The sequence below is a fragment of the Parambassis ranga genome, chromosome 2, assembly GCF_900634625.1.
Source record: "Parambassis ranga chromosome 2, fParRan2.1, whole genome shotgun sequence".
Classification (NCBI taxonomy): Eukaryota; Metazoa; Chordata; class Actinopteri; family Ambassidae; genus Parambassis; species Parambassis ranga.
The window spans coordinates 22,054,093-22,077,438 of record NC_041023.1 but is presented as its reverse complement, the minus strand read 5'-3'; the positions used below and the strand labels follow the sequence as shown (position 1 = coordinate 22,077,438).

Below are 23,346 nucleotides of genomic sequence, written 5' to 3'. Positions count from 1 at the left end.
ATCCATGAGAGGATGTTCTCATACTGCAAACAGTGTTTTTGTTGCCAATTTCTAACACTGTCTGACACTTAATAATGAGAAGGATGCCTCTAATGCATATAAAACTCTCTTACTAATGGCAGCATGTTGTCATGTAGCTTACACTTTTAAGAAAAACCTAAACTATATTGCAAAAAACGGCTGCATTCCTCTGATCATCACATTGTATGTAAGCAGAATGAAAGCTAATGTTAGCACATTTTGATATTAAGACTTTATTTTGTTCTCTATAAAGATCATCACAGCTTCATTAGGGTGGCATGTATAGTGACATTTATGCTTTGTGAAACAGGTTGTTCTTTAAGCTTTTTGATGTACTTTGCTGCTATACTACACTCAAGTTGGCAGCGTGTTTGTGTCTGCTGTGTGTTTGGCATGTGTTAGTTTGTGATTTACAATTTTAAGACATATGTAAAAGTGACCGGCTTGTAGGGCTATAGTTACGTATAGCTAACAAGGAACATGCTAGCACTAGTCTGCTACAACATCCTGCAGGTCTGTGTGGCCATGATGTTTTTCTTATATATTTTTTGGAGATGTAATCTGGCTGATATGAGCAATATAAAATGAAATTCATGGGAAACGTCTTACATGATACAAGTCAGAATTTTTCTTAGGTGAATTTACAAGTTAGCTACAGTCTGTTGTCTGTGGATGCTCTCATTCCTCCAGTCTGGACACTTAGCTATGTTGTGCTCACCTTCCATCCAGCCTATAACCTGAAATGTTTGCTTATTTGCATGTTAAGTTCCCGGTGATTCATTGTAGTCAGGTGCTTAAAAAGTTTCATTGTCTTGTTCTCTGAAGGATCTCCCACTCGCTGTATGTTGCATAACATGCAGCTTCACCACAGAGGACCTGATCTGATCAATATCCCTCCCTGACAGCATCCCTGCCTCACTCTGTGGGGTTATGGCCAGTGGGCCATCCCCATTGTGTTACTACAGCCTGCAGGGAGACACTCTGTGCATGTGGGTGTGTGATAAAGATCAAGGACAAGGAGACATAGGATGCTATTTCTGGGTAAAGTAAATAATTTCTTGTGTGACAGTCTTGCTGGTGTGGGAGTGAACAGGCTGTGATGAGGGTCTGGATGGCGGAGTGGGCTGTGTGCTTATATCAAAGGTCTGTGACAAAGGCAAAGTCCTCCTGCCCACAGCCTTTAATCAAGTGAAGTAGAGCAGAAATCAAAAACGCACATGAAGCCGACTTAAACCAGAACAATCTGCTTATTTAAAAATGTTTAAAAGTACAATTTAATCCTTGGAGTTTTTCTTCTGCACAAGTTCAGAGCACAGATGCACTCAAATCTTTGTTATTATATTTGCAAAATTAGCATGTCTGAAAGATTTTCCTGCAGTTTTATTGCAAAGCCATCCACCACAAACGAGGGCTGTGAGCAGATTGCTGGAGCTAATGGCTAATTAGGCACTCTGAGCTAACTGGGAGGTTTCTTCCACGCTGTAATAAACATTTTCCACCCATTACCTTTGCTGAGCACAAAAAACCCATCATTTTGAGTTTCTCATAAGCTCTTTCCTTTATGTGTATGCATCTCATACATTTTAGTTGTAATTTTAAACATCACTTTATTTATTTTGGAATAGATTTTATAATTTTTCTATCAGTATATCTTATTTCTGTTTGCCAGTAGTCACGTTTTAAGCATATTGTATTAGCAACTGTAGCTTCTGGTTAAAATCAGGTAAACAAGGAAAATGCTATAATGCTCCCTTGTAATATAGGGCACTAAAAATAATAATATAAGCAACCTTATCATTTAAATGTACAACCTTGAAATTATATCTAAACGGGACATTTCATGTGTTAAATTATGTCTTAGATGCGGGTAGAGCCGCATAAAAATATAGTCTGAAACTCACACCATATTTAGCTGTTATTGCTTGACCTGTAATTATCTATAAATACAATAAGTAAGTCTGTGATGCTGGTGCAGCCCCAGAGAACTAGTGGAGAGTGGGAGCCTGTGGAGATCACTGTGTAACAGTATGTTATTATATGTGTGCTTTTAGTCCTCTGGGTGGAGATTTATATTAGTCATTCTCTGCCGCAGATCAGTTCGCCCCCTCTGCTGCACTCTGTGGATAAGATCTGCCCTCTAAATGAACAGTGTATTCTGCATGGGAGGACAAGACAGGCTGCTTTATGCAACACCTCTACCTCAGCTTAGAACTCCACTTAAAGGTCATAAAGTCAACACGTGCCTTGTCGTGTTTCGCTTCATTATGAGTAAGAGATCAGTTTGTGGTTTAAGACAGTCTGTTTTTCCTTAAGACACCAGTGCAAAGAGAAAAAGATACATCCACCGAATGGTACTTTCCGACCTGAAGTGTTACCAATGCAGCATTAACAGGATGTGGTGTGCGAAGTGACTCAAAACAAGGAGGGGGGCAGACTGAGGGGGAGCTTCTCTAACAAGGTTTGTCGTAATTTTGTGTTCCTGTTATGTTCTCTCCTCTGGTTCCCTGGGCTTACCCGTGCAGGGAGCTGTCACACCAAGCAGAACAAAAATAAAAGCGTTGTCTGACAGATCTGACAAGATGAATGCATTTGTTAGAAGACAGTCAAACCAGAAATGAAGTACCAATCTAATGCAGCTATGTCTCTGAACACAAAAAGTAATGCTGGTGTTGTCACTGATCTTACCACCTTTGTTTTCCTACGCTCGTCACAGTGGTGTCTGTTTTACGTTTTTCGCTGCTCTGTGGAACTGAATATGTTAGGATCACCTCGATTTTTTTTAAACTGATTAATTTTACAAGACTGTCTGCTAGACAGGGCAGTGATTCTGAGACAGTATCACTTAAAACAGGCTAACCTGCTAACTAACTAGTGTTGTCAGGGTCGCTGACACTAAATTTACTGACAGTAGACCACGATGTTAGCATCCTTAGAGTCCACCTAAACTTGTGTTTGATCCACATGTGGGTGAAGAGGTGGAGCGTGAGTAGAGCTGAGTGGGCGGTAGTCTCTTGGGTCTTTGGACAATGGGAGGATGGGAACCGTCAATAGTCAGACCGGTCATCTGTCGAAGCCCCCCTGGTGCTGTGGAAACATCTGCCTTCTGTGTTCTTATGTTATGGTTCTTAATTTAGCAGTGAAGGGCACAATCAGGGGTGTTTTGCCAGCACAGACCTTGGGAATCAATGTGCAGGCTTCTATTGGAGTCGTCCCATAGTCTGCTGATTCATGTCATACAGGCAGACAGAAACTTGTTTCCAAACACCACTTAATATTAAAACGATACATACAAACAAGTCTAGCCAGAATACATATTTTATTAGGCAGAGAAAATACTGTTCAGAAGAAGAAAAACACTAAAAATAAATTTCTGTCAAACACTGAATCCTCTCACACAGCTTAGGAAGGTCACTAAGTACATCAAAGAGAAACAAACATTGCCAATCTATGCATGGAACGACCGCCAAGAAGAGGTTAGATGGACACGGTATAGCATAATCAAAAGCACAGCATGGCTCAGGTGTTTTTAAAGCAGAGCATGGCGGCCCTCGACAAGCGCATCTGAGGCAGTTCCTGATTCTCCACACTATGAAAACGCAGACGAGAGAGGCAGGTGGCGCTGTGGTGGGGAGGTCTGTTCTCCTGTGACTGGCAAAAATCATCAAGCATGAGGTGTCAGAGTGAGAATATATCAGCCAAAAAGGTGGTAAATACTCAAAGAAGAAATGCTTTGGCACTGAACGCAGCCTCAGCCAAGTGATTAAAATCTCCTGAAAGAAGCAGAGAGGAAAGGCAGCTGGGGTCAGCTTTTGGCAGCTTGTTCCGACCAGTTGGGGATGATGGGACCTATTCCTTTTTTCCCATGTGAAACAGGAGCCATACAAAGCAGAGAACTCTGCTTCAACTCACATGCACACAAACACACACACATACACACAATCAGCCCCATCAGACTTTCAACATGACACAATCAGTACACAAACATGCAGACATACTTATACAAAGGCAGAACTTTACAAAGTCATGCAGATGGAATGTTTTGATATTTCTGCATTCTGACTCAAATATATTTGGCTGGTTGGCGTGAAGTCTATTTTTACTCATTAGAAGGATTTTTATAGGGAAATAACATAATTCAGTCTAGGCCATCGGGACAGGCTGGAAAGTGTTCCTGGAAAACTCGACCATGTGAGTCTTTTTGACGAGGAAAGAAAGAGTGAAGGGGCTTTACGAGGCTCAAAACCAGAAATCCCACAGATCTCTGTTTCTAAACGATTCTAAACGAGAACCCATCCCTGACTCATAAGGAGGTAGCCTGATCCACACCTAATTACACAGACTGTAAAGAACTTTTCAACAATTTCTTGAAAACCTGGAAAGGACATCCTACAAACTGCTACTTTTTAGAGGAGTCATATTTATTTTATAAAGGACTAGTTTGACATTTTGGGACATTTGTCAAGTCTGCAGCCAGCAGATGTTGGTGGAAACAGTCTGGTTCTGCCCAAATAAACCCCACTGCACCTAAATCTTACTTTTTAACATGTTACATGTGCTTATATGGCTGGAGTAGTGACTTAGTTTGTACATTCCAGCTTTTGTACTGATTACACAAAATGTTGGGTTTTATAGGTGCTGTAGCCACATGTTGTTGCTGTCATCTGAATGTCCACAAATGTAAAACTTCCTTTCATCATCAGAACTGAAATGTTTGCACTTATCATTTTTAATTAATTTAAAGTACAGTCAAATCACTAAATTTTCCACTAAAGTTTGCTTTAGATTGTTATCCCAGCATCAGTGTATCCAAGCAACTCCACAGAGGAATTACTTTAAATATACAGGATGATTAAACTTGCAGAGCTTTTGCTCTGTAATGTAATTTAATATAAGAGAGAATCAGTGGTGAATGTCTTAAATCTACAAACACAAAGATGTAAACTCAAGAACGACGGAGGCGAATGCTCATCTGTGCTCTGGCAGTGAGAGACACTGTGATTGGACAGTCCAGACATGAGCGGCGTCAAGCCTCATAGCGGCAACCAGTTAGGCCTTTAGAGGAGGTGGTCGCCACTGCCGCACCAGGCTCACAGGTTCTCGTTGGTGTCATGTCGGCACTGGCTGTCGTTCGAAGGGTTCAGGAAGGGCAGCTCCTCACCGCAGCCTTGCAGCTTCAGGACACGTCTGCTCAGATCCAAGCTGCACTGTTAGAGGAAATTAGTGGATTACTTTACTAATTTTGTCCATCAGTCTACTTAGCTTGTCAGTGGAGAGGAATTATAAACACAGCAAGTCTACCAAATGCAGAACATGGATTTCTCCTGTTTTAAATCTGTATGAAAAATTATCAGGCTTTTTTGCTGGAGCGTCATATTTTTCTCTAACCTCTGCATTATTCTTTTGAGTCCAGTACTGTTGAGTTTTATTTATTACTCACTACTAAATTCTGAATTTTATTATTTGTGCCATCACGTCCTCACAAAAAATGCTGTATTTGGTCAATAATACACCCACCACATACGACACAGATACATTTCTGCTATGGTCATATTGCCTGATATCATCTGACCATGGGACCAATGAAGCCACGAGTCAGAGTAAGGAGATGGATGCAGCATAGTAGAGGGTTATGCAGGAAAAAGCTGCCAGTTTGACCCATTAAATGCTATAAAGTTCTTTGATGTGACACTGAACTTGAGTTGTAGTTGCTGGTGCCTGGTGTGAATTGCATGAATTAAGTTTTGTTGTCTTATGTTGCAGCACAGTACAGGACTGGATATAGTGTCCTCTTTGGTTGAGCCCTATCATTTGTCATGGCTTGATGCATGGCACCTTCTGTGCAATGATCTGGGTGCCCTGTGTACTGTGCAGTAAACAGTTTCTTCTTAAAGTTGCTTGCAACAGCATCTAGATTTCATTTAAATATCTGGGTCACAATTTCTGGAAACAGACATTGAGTGTTTGAAGTTTGGTGCCATCCAGAATCATTACATTACAAAGAAGGCTCCGAACCTCCGCACCATCCACCTATTCATCATATGAACCCGCTTTGTCCTGCAGGGCATGGTCACGGGGGGCTGAAGCCTATCCCAGCTAACCTCTGCATTATATAATACATAAACCAGAAGAAAAATATGAATATATGAACTCTCCCTTCACATAAAAAACTAGGACTATGTTCTTCTTACCGTCCCTCTGTAATGTATTCCACTAATTAATTACTAACATTGCTTATGAAAATGTGCAAGAGGGAGCTCAAAGCTTAACCATTCATCTAACCTCCTCAAGGGGCTGATGTTCAAAATTACAGCTCATGTTCCTTTCACACCCTGAAGTTCCTAATTAGATTTTTCAGAAGATAACTAGACCCACAGCATATGTACTGTGATGCTGAAATTAGAGAAAGCACTGCATTCTGGTTCTTGTCGTTGAATTTAAAAGGAATGTGCACACAGTGTCCTGAATCTACACTTATCTGGGTTTTATCTGCACAGCGGGCAGCTGACTGACGTCTGTAGCATTACCTTATTTCTCCCTCAGATAACACTACACACAGCACATGTCTTTTTGAATAAGTACACGTTATATTCAACACAATATGGTTTGCTGGTTTTATACATCAAAAAATATTAGCAAAGCAAATGAGGACCTTACTTTAAGTTCCAACAATGTCTGAAGACCCAGGCACAGCTCGTACGCCTCATCCTCTGAAAGTGTAACGCCAGAAAGAAAAGATAAGGGCAGCGGGAAGTAAACTGAATTTTTATAAGTGCATTTGTGATTCTCATTTATTAACACCCCAGCATGCATACATTAGCCTTAGCCCAGCTTTCGTCAGCACAGCTTAAGTGTTCTTTTTTGTGAGCACCTTTAAGCATATGTACTTGTGAGGGAGGGCGTTAGCTCTGTGGTGGTGGAGTGAGAATCTAATGTCTGTGAAGAGTCTGAGATTGAGCTGAATTAGAGTCATTATACACACAGGAGTGCTGTGTGCCCCCTGTTCTTTAATCTTTGTAAAAACCAATTAACCCATTTAGCATAAAACAATTAACAAGGTACAACTGTTTGCTCATGCAGTTTTCATGCTAGGCTAAGCTAATCATTTTCACATTTAAAATGACTTTTAATGGAGATCAGTGCCGCACTGAAAATCCATGAAGGGACACATCTTTCCTGGGAATTTGCTCACCTGCATAGGAGGCAGACACACACATACGACTCAGTGTGGGCTGAAAGTGTCCTTAAAAGGAAAGCGACCTTTTTCGTGACAAAAATAAACTTTGGTATTTACTTCCAGAGATGGAGAGTGATATAAAGGGACACAGATGATACAGCTATAACATTTTTCTCTTCCTGCTTTTGGGCCAGTGCCTGAACCAACAACCAGGACCTTAAATTCAAATCATTTTACTGATCCCCTGACATTTCATCAAGCTTCCCTTAGTGACTTATCTTAACATCACATACAGATTTGCACTGATAGTCTCGTTTTCCATGAGAATTGATTTTTTCTTTGCATTGGTTTTCTGTCAGTTATTTGTGACAGTTTGATATACATACCATAACTCCTTAAACTTCACATACAGTGGCATCTCGTCATATTTTTGACCTGTCTGTCTTTGTTTTTGTCCGTCTTTACACTCCCAAGCTTAAAGTGTTGCTGTGCCAGAGTGTAGAGTCGCTGGCATGGCTGCAGACAAGCAATCTAAGTACATCAAATCTAATGGTTTGACCTGCAACTGACACGCTTACCTTTGACATAAGCTGAACATTGAACCGTCTGTCTGCCGAGCTGCAGCCGCAGATCCGTCACTGTGCTGCTTCCACCGCAGGGTGACCTGTCCTGACCGGGCAGCAGTCTGGCAACGAACAAACACCGTCACACTAATTAATATTAGAGCCCATCATCCATCCATTTTCTTAACCACTTTGTGCTGTAGACACTACAGGTTACCAGAGAGGCGGGGCCACACGGAGACAAAAAAACACTCACACTCACTCCTACAGCCAATTTAGTTAACCTATGTGAGAGAAAGCCGGAGTACACGTGCAGGTACAGGAAGGACTTGCAACCTCCACACAGAAGAGCCCTGGCTAGATCCAGACTAGGAACCTTTCTTGTTGTGAGGCAGCAGTGCTAACCACTGAACCACTGTGCCCAATTTTAAAATCCTTTGGGGATATACTTGATTTGAGTTGCTGCCTCCAAGAAATAGTTTTCACTTATGAGCTGCATTAGATTTTTATTAAAATGTCAATCAAAGAGCTGGGATTTTATTAAGAGTAACAGAGCAGCTTCACTGCATTGATACTGGTCTAAACACTTAGCTTTAGTGTGCATTTTCCTAAGACAAAGGGGGTTACATATTTTAAAATCTAGAGAAACTATTTTAGGAGCTTCTAGGCTATCATTATTAACCCTTTCCTTAAAGCTTTTTTATTTCCATTATTGTTGTTGAATTTTTGACTCTCTTTTATTGGTGTTGACTGTTTTTAATTGATTTGTTTCTTAAAGCATTTTTTAAAGGTGGAAGTTAATATACCTTATATGCACCATGAGTGTGTTTTTACTTTAGAGTGGTGGTGTTTCTTACCCCAGCCTCTGGCAGCAGGAGGTGGAAATGTGGTTGTGTTGGCTGCCAGTGTTGATGGATGCCTTAACTTCAGTCTCAGAGCACTGTGAGGAAGACAGAGGGGGAGATTTCTGGTGTCACAGTGATTTTTCCACTGCCAGAGTTTAGTACCACCGTACGCACAGAAACAACCGTGTCACAATAACACATTAACACAACCCTGGGGAGTCCCTGAAAACCATTGATCTCTCCTTTTTTGGCTGCTCTATCCCTGTCAAACTGCCAAACTGAAAAACAAAGATAGTGCAGACTGTTAATCAACGTTTCACAAACAAAATAAATAAATCTCCATTTGTGGGGCATTTCCAACGCAGTGTTTGTTTTTTGGCTTGTTTTGTTGGTGTAACTTGATCTGTATTGATTCTGCAGGCATTCAGCTGAGTAGCCAAACACTTAATAATCAAGTTAACAATATGTGCACTGTCCTGAGTGCAGATGACGTGGGTTGTTTTTAATTATTGGCTGATGTATTACTCTCATAATGCTGACAGAAGGTGCTGAGTCTTCCGTTTATTAAGTACACTTTGATTTTTCAGGTCCATGCATCACTGGAGCATTAAATATTAAACAATTAGTGTGTGCACCTGTCAAACAGCTCCGCAGTGCAGGGAAATATGCATGTGATTAAGGCAAGACCATTTATTTTATTTTTCCACATTTGTTAAGTATTTTTTTCCCTCTAGCAGTTAAGTTTTGTTTTTCCTCCTACAAACACCTACAAACCATTTTTCACATTATACTAAACTTAGCTAACAAGCTAATACATCTTAAGGGGTATTTCCATAACATCTATTCCTGTAATCTTTTGCTGAGTTTTACAGTAGCAGTGCTAGCAGGCAGCTTGCCCTGATTTCCACTGACATTTGTCTTTCTCTTCATCTTGCAGTGGCTCCGCTGCCTGCAGGGCCCCTCTTGTCACAGAGACATGTTTCATGCTCAGTGCAGCAGATTGTAATAGATTGTTGTAACTGTGGTCTCTACACTATTCAGCATCTTGGAAATCACCGTCGTACAACCACCTGTACAGGAGTAGGGACATGTATGAAAAAAAAAATATGGGAAGAATAAGGAATGTATTCAGAGCATATGGCAGCTCTGCATGCTTGGAGATAAGCAGTATGCTGGCACCACCCCCACACTGGTAACAGAGCATCAGACTGCATAGATTAAATACATACATTTTCCACAACACTAAAAATATATTTTTTGTGTTTTTTTTAACTGTAAGATAAAATACAGCCTCCTCCACAACAGTTTTAGTTAATACTGTGTAGTTGTATCAATCTTTATGGACTGTCTGAAATGTGTGCAAGCAGATCTTTAATGAAAATTTAACCTGGGTTCAGCTTCTCATTGTAACTATTTGCTGCTTTCCTGCTTTAGTATCCTTTGAGTTTTATGTGTTATTTTAATTTTTAAAGAAATTCCAACTGTTATGGTGAATGGCCTTTTTTTGCTTCCATTAACACCTCCTGTGGCTTTTACTGCCCAGCACCTATCCTTTTTTCCCCTGAGAACATGTCTGTGTATCCTCCAGTCTCCGTCATCTCCTTCATAAATCAATACCTTATCCACTTGACCTGGGGATTTTTCTTCTTTTGGAAATAAACACGTTCATTTTCCATGTACCTTGTTTGGATCCCTCTCGCTCTAGCCAGCCTGAGCCAGCCGTCCTTTGTTCTCACAGGCACGTTGGCTTATCAGCAGACCCACAAACCCTCTCTTTTGTCTCAGTCCTGGTGGAGCTAAAAATCCTTCTCTATCCCTGAAGTTTAAAAATAGCAGCTGAATGAGTAACCAGTGGAACACTTTGCATTTAATAAGTTGATGATAAAACCCAACAAAGCACACTGAGTAACAAGAGGAGGGAGGGGATGCTGAATCCACTGAAAAGTGGGCTGATGGTTTTAAATGTACTAACACAAGCATAATTTAGTATCTGCTTACATAGTTTAAACACCTCCAGGGACAGAAGTTGTTTGATCTCGATATTGATTACTTTAAAATGCTAAAAAAAATGGCTCTTCTCCTCTGTGAGGATGAATTGATTTTGGCATACATGTAGCTAAAATCTACTTTCATTGAATATAAAGTCTTTTCTGGCAGTTGTAACAGAAGAAGTGTGGCCCGTCTTTGGGTGTTTCAAATCTCTTGAAGAGAGACTGAATCACAAGTAGTGAGTATTTTGTGTGACCTTTCTGCAAACATCAGTCATTGAACTGTTGATGGGGGACTGTAGGGAGCATCTCCATGTGTGGCCTGACTACCATTAATGCCTAATGTGCTTCAGAAAAGACAGTTAATGAAAAGCATGAATACAGACTCACTGCATGTAAAATGGTGCCGTTTCTTCTATTGATTTCAGAGCTAGCACATGTGAAAGAGGTTTGTAAATGCAGCATAGTGTCCCCTATACGATGTAACACCCCAGACATATACCTGGGGTGAAAACATGGGGCCCCTTCATCTACTTTTAAAAAAATATAGACTTGATGGAAGAGGATATATGATGAGTGGTTGAGGAAGTGTAGCCCTATACAGTTGCAAGATTTACTTAAATATTATGTCTGTCTGTTGTGTTTAATGTTATGTTAAAGCATTAATAATAATATTAATTTTAAACATACTGTTGGGTGAAAAAACAACTAGCAGCCCCTGATATTAAGATCTGCTGCAAAACCATAGTTATATAATCTGCAGGTGTGAGAGCTCAACATGCACACTGGCTGAAGCTCCTATATAAGTTATTTAGTAACACAACTCAAAAAATCAAAGCCCTCACATGTTTGGTCCTAACAAACCTGCAATGAATCCAGTTTGGGCCCATGTGCACATGTTAACCAGGTTGTACTTTAAGCACCATGACTCAGTTTTCTGTTGTTCGGATATTGTAAGACAGCTGCTAGGTCCTGCCATCCTTTTAATGTGTTGTAAAGAGAAAGAAAATGAAGAGCATGCTTTAAATGATGAGTCATTGCAGCAGAACGGGGATGTCTTTGTGTCTTCTCTGTTTTTGTTTGCTAGTAGAAAGTGGCAGAGCAGTGAATGGGATGAATATTGTTTTGTGGTGTTAGTACCTTGCATTGAATGACAAGAGCTGTGAGGGTTGAGCTTTCTGTGCTCTGAGGCTTCTCGGCTGTCTGTCTGGCTCCGGCTTCGCTGCTGTCGTCCTCCTCGTCTGAACGTAGACTCCTCTCGCTCTCCTCCAGAGACTCCCTCTCCTCTGTGGAGTCATCGGCCGTGCTCTCGCTCTGCTCCTCGGTGTCAGCTTGACCGTCCTTGGTGTCAGCTAGTGGAGAGCGAACCCTGGCGCTTGGGTCCCTGGCCTCACCTCGCAGCCGTGTGATGTTTCCCTCCAGCAGGCGGCGCTGGACGATGCTGTGAGGTTGCTGAAGGGAAGGTTGGAGTAGAAGTAGATAAGAAAAGATGGAATGTATTTTTACAAGGTGCAAAATATAAGCTTTATGACAAGCTCTAGACATTAAGATTATATTTCCACATATTTCCACTTGCCATTTCTTCTCTTAAGAATAAAGGTACATTTGTGTTATTATCTCAACATCTCAGAAAAACAAGATGTAGGTCATTGTGTTAAAAGAACTTGTCACTATACACAGAAATCAGTGTGTTTTCTACCACACTAACACAACATATCCCTGCATATCTATGCAGATTTGATAACAATATATATATATATATAAATTATAGGCCTATGAGGTTAAGCTCTGGAGTTCTTCTGTTCTACTGATTCCTCAGTGCTACCACTCTGTAGTAGTAGTTTATTTTTTCTGGTGAAGATGGCCGACCTAAATGCCAGTATCAGCTCTCACTCTCACTAAATATGTTAACATGCTTATCTTTTGAAGTATTTTTATATACCGTCTTACTCTATCATGGTGTTGTTCACTAAATAATAAAACATCCTGGGTCCAAATCTTATAATATGTGACCACCACTGTTATTGTTAAGGTTATCACACTGTAGTAGAACAAGGGCATTTTTGGCTGTGAACTTCAGACTTAAAACTACCATAACACTGTCTGTGGCATTTCAAAGCTTTCTCCTCCTCCTACCCCCAGCATGAAGTAAGACATTTAGACCGCTAACTTTAGCTTCAGTGAAAAGGGGAAAAGCTTTCCAAACTACCTGAAATGAAGGTCGCATTATCATGTCATGAAAGCCAATTCCGGGGGCATGTTAGTGCTTTCAGGTCGCCACTGTTAGAAGGTAGAGGGGCTCTTCTTCAAGGAATTTTTCTTTGCTACACAAACCTGGTGACCATATTTTTGCTAATAATTTTCTTTAAGGCCCAAAAAGCAGCTGCACACCGTGTTCAGTCAGTACATACTTCTATGCTACAGTGTGATTAATGCCACGTTTCCACTGTTTCAATACAACATGTTGTCAGTGACTGTTCCTTCTAAGTCATATAAAAAGTAAATTGTATTTAGGCTGCCTGTTCTTCTGTAATCACATTGCTGTTGTACGAGCACAGAGTCTGAATACTGCCTCTCAGACAGCGTGTTGTGAAAAGAGCAGGTCACCCAACACCAACACAGCCGCTGCATTAGTAACATGCAGGGTACTGGGTTTCATTTAAATCAGAACATTTCAAAAGAAGGAACATGTAGTTTGCATGAGAAAAATATATGAGTCATTGGTCACCCTTTTAAGTGTCTTTCAGCACTTTGTTTTGGTATACAGCTTCACTGTGTTGGCTCATATGTTTAGGTTTTGCCTGGAGACACAGATTTAGCAGTTAGGTGTGAACAGAGTGAAGCATGTGGAGAGGCGCAGAGATTATTGTCTTCAGGAGTCACAGGTAACAAAACAGCCCTAAGCCCTACCTTGAGCCAATGGGCACATAGGTCTGTTAGGATTCAGCAGCTTTAATATCCTGAAGCATTTGAACTCTGTAAAGTCATGATATAATTTATAGAACCCCACCACTGGAGCAAAGTGTTGGACCAGCTGACTGGTTAACTGCCTTGCCAGCCAACAGTGGCATCCTTAGAGCCATAAAGTCATGCTTACTGGGTGAATGCCAGGTTTATAAAGCTTACATCACCAGGCTGCCAACCTGTTATTCACAGGTGCTTTGTATGACTATCAAACGAACAGAAATCTCTTCTGTCTGTCTGACACAATGCATCCTCTCCCCTCCCTGCGCACATTTCATCATCACATTAAACGCCTGTTATCACCCAAACATTATAGTTCCATTCAATAGCTGACATAAGTTACGTTATGATCCTGTATTTGTTATCATCCCATTCAGTGATAGTTATCTGTAATGTTATCGCCCCTGTGACAAACAGGGACTTGACTTTTTCCTCAAGTCTCAGCAAAGACACAAGCATGCACTCATTCAGATGACTACACATTAGAGGTCTGATAACCACTGATAATGATTAATGGGTTGATAACTTCAATCATTTGATTGTGTTCTATCACAAAAGCAGAAAGTCTCTATTGATCGTGTGTGATTGTCTGGCTCTGACCCCCAATAAAAGTCTGCTTATGTCATCAAACACAGACCCTGATTTTCTCTTCTCAAGTTTTTCCACAATGCGTTCATTACTTGATGTTCTGCTCTAAGTATCTTGCCCTCAGCAATGCTAGACTCTGCTGTTAAAGTATCCCTGACCAGAATTTGAATGAAGGACAATTTCGACAGAAATATGGAGGCAGAAAAATAAATAAGAAAGGCATAGTGGTCCCCAGGAGATGAGGCTTTCTGACCTTAACATGGCTGTAATATGTCAGCTCATGCCTGTGGCTTTACTGTGTGTGATCTGTCATTATGTTTTACTGGTATGTTTATGAAGCTCAATCCAGCACCTCTGCAGATTTAAAAGTCAGTTTCTACAAGGTTTCTGTAGTAGATTGTCAGTCCACTGCCAAGCTGCGAAACAGCAACACTTCAAGATGTAATCACCGCCCATGTCACTGAGTTCAGTTCAGTCCATTGGTTCAATCTGGAAGCTCCTGCTGTGGCTGAGCAGGCAGTGATGAGCCTCTCGTTTTTACACCTTCTCTCTCCTCTGACTTTTCCATTCCCTTTCCTCTCACCTCCCAATTTCCTTCTATTGTCCTCCCTCTACTTCACTTTCCTTATTTTCTCCCCTGGCTTTTGTCATTTTTCTTTCTCTCTCTTCCCTTTACCCTCGATTATCTTTCATTTGTTCAATTTTCTTGTCTCCTTTTACTCTTCATCATCCATTATCCTTCTTTCTTCTCCTCTCTTTTTTCCCTCCATATTTCATTGCAATCAAGAGAAATCAAGACAGTACTTCTGCCTTCTCTTGATTGCATTAATTCCACTAAACCAGCCCAAACTCCTGGCCTAACATAATCCTAATCTAAAAGTAATCTTCTCCACTCCTCTCTGCAGGACTAAAATAGAAACTTTCAACATTCAGTCTGTCATGAGCTCCACTTTAAACTGGACTGATGTGGTCTCCTCATTGTGGTCTCTGGCCTGTCAGTTTGAAAACTGTGTGTAAAACAGACAGTTTGCAGAAGTGAGACAGAGAGTCTGATTAAGTGTTTGATCTTTTGACATCTGCTGCTCTTGTGAGACTGTAGGGCAAAGACTAAATCTGATAGACAATAAACATAATGTAATGTCAGCTATTAGCCTCTCCATGTGCCCTCTGATGGATGACATCTGTTTCTGAGCCCTGACTAATCTGAGGTCAACTCCAGAGGAGAAAACGTACACATATCAGAATGCACATAATCCTCATCTGCTTTTTTATAATATAATAATAATAGATGAGGATAGGGACATAGACTAATAAGTAAATTAAGAGCCTTGGCTGTTGGCTCAGCTCTCTCTTCACCACAACAGACCTGAGTAGTGCCCTTCTTTATGCGGATGCCTCCCCAATCTGCCTGTCGATTCCTGCTGCCTTTTTTCCTCTCACATGACCCCGAGATACTCCCACCCCATACTCCCATCTCCCATCCTGAAAGGGCATTGCAGCCTTTTGCAGTTTTGGACCATGGCCTCCACATCATCTACAGAAAACCAGGCCACCATCCTGTGGACTCTAAACCCAGAGTAGCGTAGCTATGAATCAGAGGTTTACTTCATTAATACAGATCTCCAGATAATATTATCTGTATATTGATTAATTACCTGTAAAAAGGAACTACCGTTAGCCAACCCAGCATGCTTTTAATGGTGCTGATTAGCCAAAATATAAACAAATGTACACTGGGAAAGAAGGATTCAATAGAAGATGAGTCACTGTATTCACAGCAACATCATTCTTTCTGTGTACATGGATGTACAAAGCATCATGGGAAATATTATTCAATCTCTAACCAGACTGAGAATATTAACTTTCTTCTGCCCACAGTGTCTGTCACATATGCACTCTTGCTGCAAGCTGTTGGAGAGTCTCCTCATAAACTGGCATGTGAGACAAATTTCTTCCTCCGTGACACATCTTGAGGTTTCATCTCTTTCCACTGACTGCTTCTTAAGAGGCTGAGAATATGAGAATTGACATCAATCACAGGGCTCCTCATGGATTTAACGCCATGTAATCTAATGAAGACAGCAGGGCGACAGTGTCCCATAAAGAGTCTGTTATACTCTGTGCAGCCTGTTACACTTTATTTGGCCGTGAAGATCTCTCATTGTTGCAGCAGCTGAGCTGCAATTCGATAACACTGGTATAAAGTTTCATACTGTAGCAAATCTGTGTTTTTTAGCACATAAGCAGGATGCTGTAGTGCTGATGTGTGGTCTGGCTAAGACACTGTGTTCCTTTATGTCATTCATACGTGGTGTGTTGCTAAATTTGCTGATGTGAGTCCTGTGGTGACCTCTGAACACTAACCAGTGCAAATCATCCACCTGCCAGCAGGTCAGCTGTTAATGAATGACACCAGAGCTGCTTTTCCCCCTCTTCCTCCTTGGTTTCCTTTCCTCTGTATTTGAGTCAGATTAGAAGCTGATTGCCATGTGGACTAATTATCTGACTCTGCTACAGTGTCTCTCATTCAGCTGGTCACATGAGCTTTCTAACGCCCTCTTTCTTTTTCTGATGGACGTCCCCAGTGGCTGACTTCCTGTCGCAACGACCAGGAGGCTCTGGCAGCTTCACATCTGCTGTCGGCATGCCTCTGCTTCCTCTTTATTATCATTTTACATATTTTTACTCGTTCTTTGTAACCTCACTCCCTGTCTGTTCATTATGTCCTAAAATCCTCAGTGGAACATAATTTATTGCCAAGGCTCCAGCAACTGAACAAACAACAGATGTGCTCTCCAACAGTGCTGCTGGAGTTGTTGAGTTTATATTATTTACATGTTGATTTTTTTGGTTGTAATAAATCTATTAAGAAGCCTTTGTTTTTATCCATAATTTAAATGTGATCATTTCAAGGTTATCTTTAGATTCATATAATTAGCATCTGTAGATGTTGCATTTGAGCACAGCCTCACTGTTTCCCTTTACTTCCTCTTTATGCAAAAGCTAAGATAACCCTATCTTTCCTATTTAATACACAGATATAAAGATTTATAGCAACAAATCACCTTAAGATGAATATTTTGAAATGCTTAAGTCAACTCCCAGAACGACTGGGGGAACACAACTACAGCTTTAGCTGACTGACAGAAAGTAGATTACGGTAGAAACTATTTAATAATCAGGCCACATATTCATTGCTTGTCAAATACAAGGATTAAAAGTGTCTCTATTTAATGTGATTTTAAAATGGAGTATCTTTGGGTTTGAGGTTAAAGTTGGCATGCTGGATTTGTTGTGCCCTTGGTGACAGCCATTTTGACATTTTATAGACATAATCAAAAATGTGTTGCAATTCAAGTTGTACATTTTACTTTTCAAACGGCATCCATCATGTGAGCTCAGCTACATGTTTCCTCTTTTAAATGTAGCTTTCTGAGCATTTTGGATGTTTGTTTCTGCACATATACTGCTTAAAAATTAGGGGTGTCATGTGTGACACCTTGCCATGCCCAACAAATATTTCTGTCTGTGTTTTTTCCCCCTCTTCTGTTGTTGGGGTTGTTGTGTTGTTTTTGTGGGGTATTTTTAGCCTCCTGTCTTCCTACACAGCACTGAGGGAGCAGCTGAGGGAGTGTTGCCGCCCATCCACAGATCCAGATGACAAAGAGACAGAGAGAGAGAGAGAGAGATGGGTTCATGCTAACCTCTCTCCAGCCCACCTAATTGTCCTGGAGCTAATAATAAAACCTGTATCTGAACCGGTTTAACACGGCGTGTTTTGGTGCAGAAGGGAGTCGAACTCCTGAGAGATTTGTCAAGTGATGCTGTTGTGTTTGCTCCTCACTTCTGAAGTCCTGTTTTATCCTCTGGGGGAAAACAAATAATCGAGCTAAGGGGGGAATCAGGATACAGACATACAGGCATACAGACATAAGACCAGGCTGAGATGTACTGTGCACCATCTGCACGTACAATTTCATTTCCTCATAAAAGGACAGGATCAGGAAAGTCAACAAATTCAACAATTCTGTGCTGAGTTTTCTAAGACAAGCTGGTTTATTAGCTTAAATTGGAAAAAAAAAAAACAATTTCACTGAAATTGCCCCCTCAGGAAACTACCACTCCACAGTCAGAGGCTGACAGCTGAAAACACCTCAGTTTTTGATTTGTGAGTGCCATTTAACATTCAGGCTTTGATTTACGGGGTTAGGTAGAGATCATGGTTTGGCTGACCCTTTGAGAATAGTTTACAAGGCATACACTGTATGTCAAATGGTTTTCTTGTTCATGGGGGCGGGTACTTGTCCCGATGGGAGTGGTACTACCTCTAAAATGTGTTAAGGTTATAAATTTGTGTGTTTTAGGATGATCTTTACCCAACCCCCTACCCTGTTTTTATTGCCCTAACCATTGCACCCCTAATGCAACCCTAAGGCATTGTGGCGTTTATTTGTAACGTCGACGTGTTCATATCATTCCACATTATTAGCGTTTTGTTGTTTTTCAGTGTTATGAGTATTTCTTGTGTTGTAAATGCCCACAACAAAGGTACTTTTACTTTTTCTCTAGCTATAAGCCCATACTTCTATGTCACAGTTCTCTCTCCAAACCCAGTTCTGTTCCTTATGATCATCTTCAGATGCTGGAGACTCCGGTTTCTTGATTAGACAGACCTTCACACACACACAAACACAGGTTTCATACCTGCTCATGTGCAAGAGAGAGATGTGAGCAAACGGACAGCAAAGCTGCAGGGAGAGAAATGAGGGAGGTTTGCAGCAGCAGCAACTGAACCTTAGTGCTCTCTTTTGAGATTTTTATGGAAGAGATTTTGGCTGTAATACGTTTTCAACCCATATCAATTGATAAAATTAAATGATTTTCATTTGGGTGTGATGGAAAAGCCTTTTCCAAATTGTGACAACAAAAACTCCTCCAGTGATGCCCATATTTCTTTAAAAAAACACCTGTTCCCCCCAAAAAACCCGACCTTAACAAGATGAAATATTGGAACCTTCTCTGCTAGAACTCTGTTGAAGTTTCATTCAAATTTAATATTGTTGCTTGCTGCAGGAGAGATAGCTGTGCTCATTTTATGATTTTTCACTTCCTTTCATTCTCTGTTACTAAAAGACTTGTTTCTTAAAGTAACTAATGCTGTCAGATTTCATGTGTAATGTTGCGATTAAAGGCAGCATTTCTGCAAAAAATAATCAACATGTTATTTCCCTCATATCACAGTATGTCTGTGGAGCTCACAGTCAGTGTGTACAGTAGAGAGCATCGAGGTTACACAATAACTGGGCCCATGCTGAGCTCAGGTGTTAGCATGCAAGCTGCACTCAGATGTTTCCAACCCAGTACACACTCTCACATATATACACAGGCTCATTCTGTCTTGTTTGCCACACTCATGGACTCAAAGCCTTACATAGTGTTACATAACTGTAAACCGTGCATCCTCCCAGACCCCAAGTCCATCCCCCTCTTTCCTTTCCCCTGTCGCTCTTGTGTTAGAGAGGTGGATTTTGCCCTTTTCATGCTCACTGCTCTTCTGACTGCAGCACAACATGGCTGGACTGATGATGATGCTGCTGCTGCTGCTGATGATGAGAGTGAGAGGACCTCGGGCTAAAGAGCAGCAAAACAAATTCACTCTTACATAACAGGCTCCACTGCTGAATTACACAGCGGACTGACCAGCCAGCTATAAACTAACAGCATGAAAGACAACATTACACAGACAAATGTTAAGAGGAAGCAAGGGAGGTCATTAACTTATTACATCAAAAGGCAGCAGGCAGCTAACCAGAGAAAAAAAATAAAACTGTAGAATACTTTCTAGTTCAAGAGGAATAGATTAGCTAGATTAAACTGTTGAATATACTAGAAAACAAGCACATATATTATATTTACACATATATATATATATATATATATATATATAAGTACATACAATGTCATAGTATAAGTACATTTTTTATACAGTAAGTTTTTTGTTGTTTTTTTTACTGAGATTAAACAATAATTTAGTCTATATACTGTCAATAAGGTGTCTAAGGTGACGTCTTCCTATATATTTTTGTCTGACAGATGCTTTCACAGATGCTATGTGACATTTGTCTACATGTGTTTTTATAGCCTAAAAATGTGATATAAAAATACTATGATAAATGCAGATAAAGACAGCCTCATTGGTAAACAGTCTAGAGACAAATGGATCTGACAGCTGTACCCAGCTGTGTCTTCATGCAAGCCATCTCAGAAACACATGAGGCTTTCTTTTCTTTGATAGTCCTTGTATTCATGGCCTGAATGACTAGTCGGCTCTCTGCAGAGAGGACATGGAGGAAGACTGCTGCCAATTTCAGCTTTTTCTTCTATTTATCAGAGCTGTTCTTACATCTAAAATCACTTGTTGTTACAGATGCCACACAGATCTCGCTGTGCATTCTGCAGCCACGTCTGTGCCTCAGATTTCTGATATCTGAGATGAGATTCATTCTCTCTGTCGGCAGAGATAGTTAGTATTACGATAAGAAGGTTTTCAGGTCCCCGCAGGAAACCTTGAATCTTTGGCTACCAATGGAGAAGCTCCTTGAGTTTAATAGAGTTTTTCTCCAGTAGAGAAATCCTTTTCTTTTTTAATCTTTATAGTATTTTGATGAGAAAGAGCCATACTACCATATCTGTGTGTTTGAACTAAATGCTAACATCAGCATTCTTACAGTGACAAAGCTAATGTTTGCACATAGATGCAAAAGTATGGGGCTACTTGGCCATTGACTTTAGCCCTGCTGATGCGTTTAGGTGCAAGTTTCGGCAGTGCTAGTTTGTTTGGTGTTGTAGTTTGTTGTGTTTGTTTATTCTTCTTTGCACCTTCCAGAATGTATGATAATGTGCAAACATGATTTTCAAAATTTCATTCATAGCTTTTGCTAATTAGCTATCAGATAAAGGCTCATGTGTTTTGCATGTATTTGGTCAAAACCCGATAATTCTAATTTTTTTAGCTGATAGATAGAAGGAAAAAAATAGATACATCCTCTGAGAACCATAAATGTTTGTCAGATAATATTGGTATCTATATAACAGTTGTTGAAGAAATGTCCTTTTTATTGCAGAGCTCTCTGTAGCTCAAAACCCCAGAATGAAATGAGGTATGAGAGTCATTTCTATCATTAGCATTCAATAAATGTGTCTCAGTCATAGGAAGAGGAGAAGGCGGGTGGAATGTTTTTCTAGCAGCAACTGTTAGTAATAAAATCTGGCAGACGTGAATGCATCACAGTGTGAGATCCTCTGAGCACAGAGCTGCTTTCCAGTGCCAGAGTGATTGTGCTGAGGTTCTTAGAGAGCTCTGGGGAATTTGGGAAGCCGCCATCAAACCAGAACTGTGTCAGAGGAGAGCTGGAGTAATAAATTGTTAAGATTATTACAGGGAGTTCCTCCAGAGTCCACATAACAGCCTCAATTCAGAGACTTGTGCAAAGAAAATGAAGATGTCGCTCCACTTTATATGCAGAACGGCCTTTTATCCTGTGTGTCAGCTATAAATGTGTGTGTTTCTGAGTGTATGATGACATCAGTCTCTGTTTGGAAGTCAACTGTAACCAGCTCTGACAGGACTTTCTCTCCTCTGTATGCAGAGTGCAAAACTCTGAATCTTTCATGACTTTTTCTGATGATTTCCTTCTCAAGGCTGCACTTTATGGAAATGCAGTATGTATAGTGAGGAATGCCAACAGTAGAGGATTTATGACTTTAAGTAATTAAAGAACAGTTATGAGAATTATGGCTTTAAAGGAGGGAAAATTATCAAGGTGTGCAAGGGGTGCAGTTTTAGAAGATGGTGAATAAAGGCCTTTATGTCCACTGAGAGCTACATGAAATCTGAGCCAGCATTAGTTTAGATTTTGCCGAGATTATGGGGTCACCTGTCAGTGTCACACACACACAGTTAATACAGACCTCTACCACAAGTCTCACCTCTTTCACCAAAAATGGCTACTAAACAACAGGATCTATATGAGAAAGCATTTCTGAGAGAATTTATAGTCTTCTACATATACCACATGACCAAATTTGATTTTTAGATTTAGAAATTACCCTATTCTGTTGCCCTATTCTGATGTGTGAGGATGTGTTCTTAACTTCAGACGTGTAAATGCTCACACAGAAACTTCCTACCAGGTGTGAAGAGCAAGTCCACAAACCTTCAGGTGAAATGTTGGATGGTGTGATGATAGCTGCTTACATAGCAGACACACAGCCTCCTCCTTTTAAATTGTAAACTGATAGTCTTAAACCACTGTTTTGGATTTTCCACTCACCAAGTCTTTGGACGTGCCCAGTCTTTTCAGCCCGTCCAGGGGCAGGAGGTCAGCTGAGTCCTTGTGTGTGAACTGGGTGGCCTGCTTCAGACGCCTCTGCTGGTGCAGGATGGCTTTATCCCGGATGGCTAGCTCACCTTTCTTCGCCTCACTCATGGTCTCAGACTGTAAAGCTGTAGTCCTTTGTAACCTCGCAGCAGCAGCAGAGTGGATGTGCAGAGAGCAGGAGGGAAAAAGATCCCCCAAAGGTAGCTGTTTAGGTCCTTTTTAAGGTCCTTAGCAACAGAATAGACCAGCAGATGTTTTCCTCTTTTGAAATGCTACTGTCCTTCCCTCAGGGCGCTCTCGCTCTCTTTCTCTCTCTCTCTCTCTCTGTAGTCCTTGTCATGTATTTGTCTCAGCTGCTTTTGGAGCTATTGTCCTGTCCTGGGTGCCCCTCTGATGTAGACATGCATCTTCCTCACAATGTCAAGATCAGCTCAGTGTAAGGTGTGACTGAGAGTCTGTGAGTGTGTTTGCTCCCCTCCCCTCAGTATAGTCTGTCCTTGGATCTCTCTCTCTCTCTCTCTCTGTTACACTCACATCTCTGCTTTCAGTAGTGCTCTCTCTCTCTTTCCCTCTCTCTCTCTCTCTGAGCCCTCCTCTTTCCGTCACACTGACACACACACACACACATACTCAGCTCCAAACACTGAGCACATTCTCTCTGTTGACTCCTTTATGCTCCACTGTAAATCTATGACAACACTGTCAGCCATGGTGCTGTACAATAACATCACATTAGTCACATTCTCTGCTTTGCCAAGCCTTGAAATCAGTCTGTGTTCATTTTATTTCTATTAGTCCCTAAAGCAGCAGTTGGCCCCACTG

General features: G+C 40.8%; 1 protein-coding gene across 1 annotated transcript; it reads right to left on the bottom strand.

Annotated features, from left to right (window-relative positions):
- Positions 1-3,320: 3,320 nt before the first annotated feature.
- On the bottom strand, positions 3,321-23,022 carry nrip2 (nuclear receptor interacting protein 2). Its single transcript, XM_028400899.1, has 6 exons — positions 22,477-23,022; positions 11,732-12,043; positions 8,616-8,698; positions 7,774-7,880; positions 6,676-6,728; positions 3,321-5,225 (listed from the first exon to the last, which is right to left on the bottom strand). Exons 1-6 carry the CDS (start codon positions 22,630-22,632, stop codon positions 5,109-5,111), a joined length of 828 nt encoding a protein of 275 aa, XP_028256700.1. The 5' UTR covers positions 22,633-23,022; the 3' UTR covers positions 3,321-5,108.
- Positions 23,023-23,346: the final 324 nt, after the last annotated feature.

What these genes read in the sequence shown, in the direction of transcription:
- nrip2 (XM_028400899.1), bottom strand. Translation starts at nt 22,632, where the DNA reads ATGAGTGAGGCGAAGAAAGGTGAGCTAGCCATCCGGGATAAAGCCATC. An exon ending in CTCTTGTCATTCAATGCAAG is followed by an intron (nt 8,699 to 11,731) that starts GTACTAACACCA and finishes TCTTCCTCACAG; the next exon opens with TGCTCTGAGACTGAAGTTAA. An exon ending in ATGTTCAGCTTATGTCAAAG is followed by an intron (nt 6,729 to 7,773) that starts GTAAGCGTGTCA and finishes TTACACTTTCAG; the next exon opens with AGGATGAGGCGTACGAGCTG.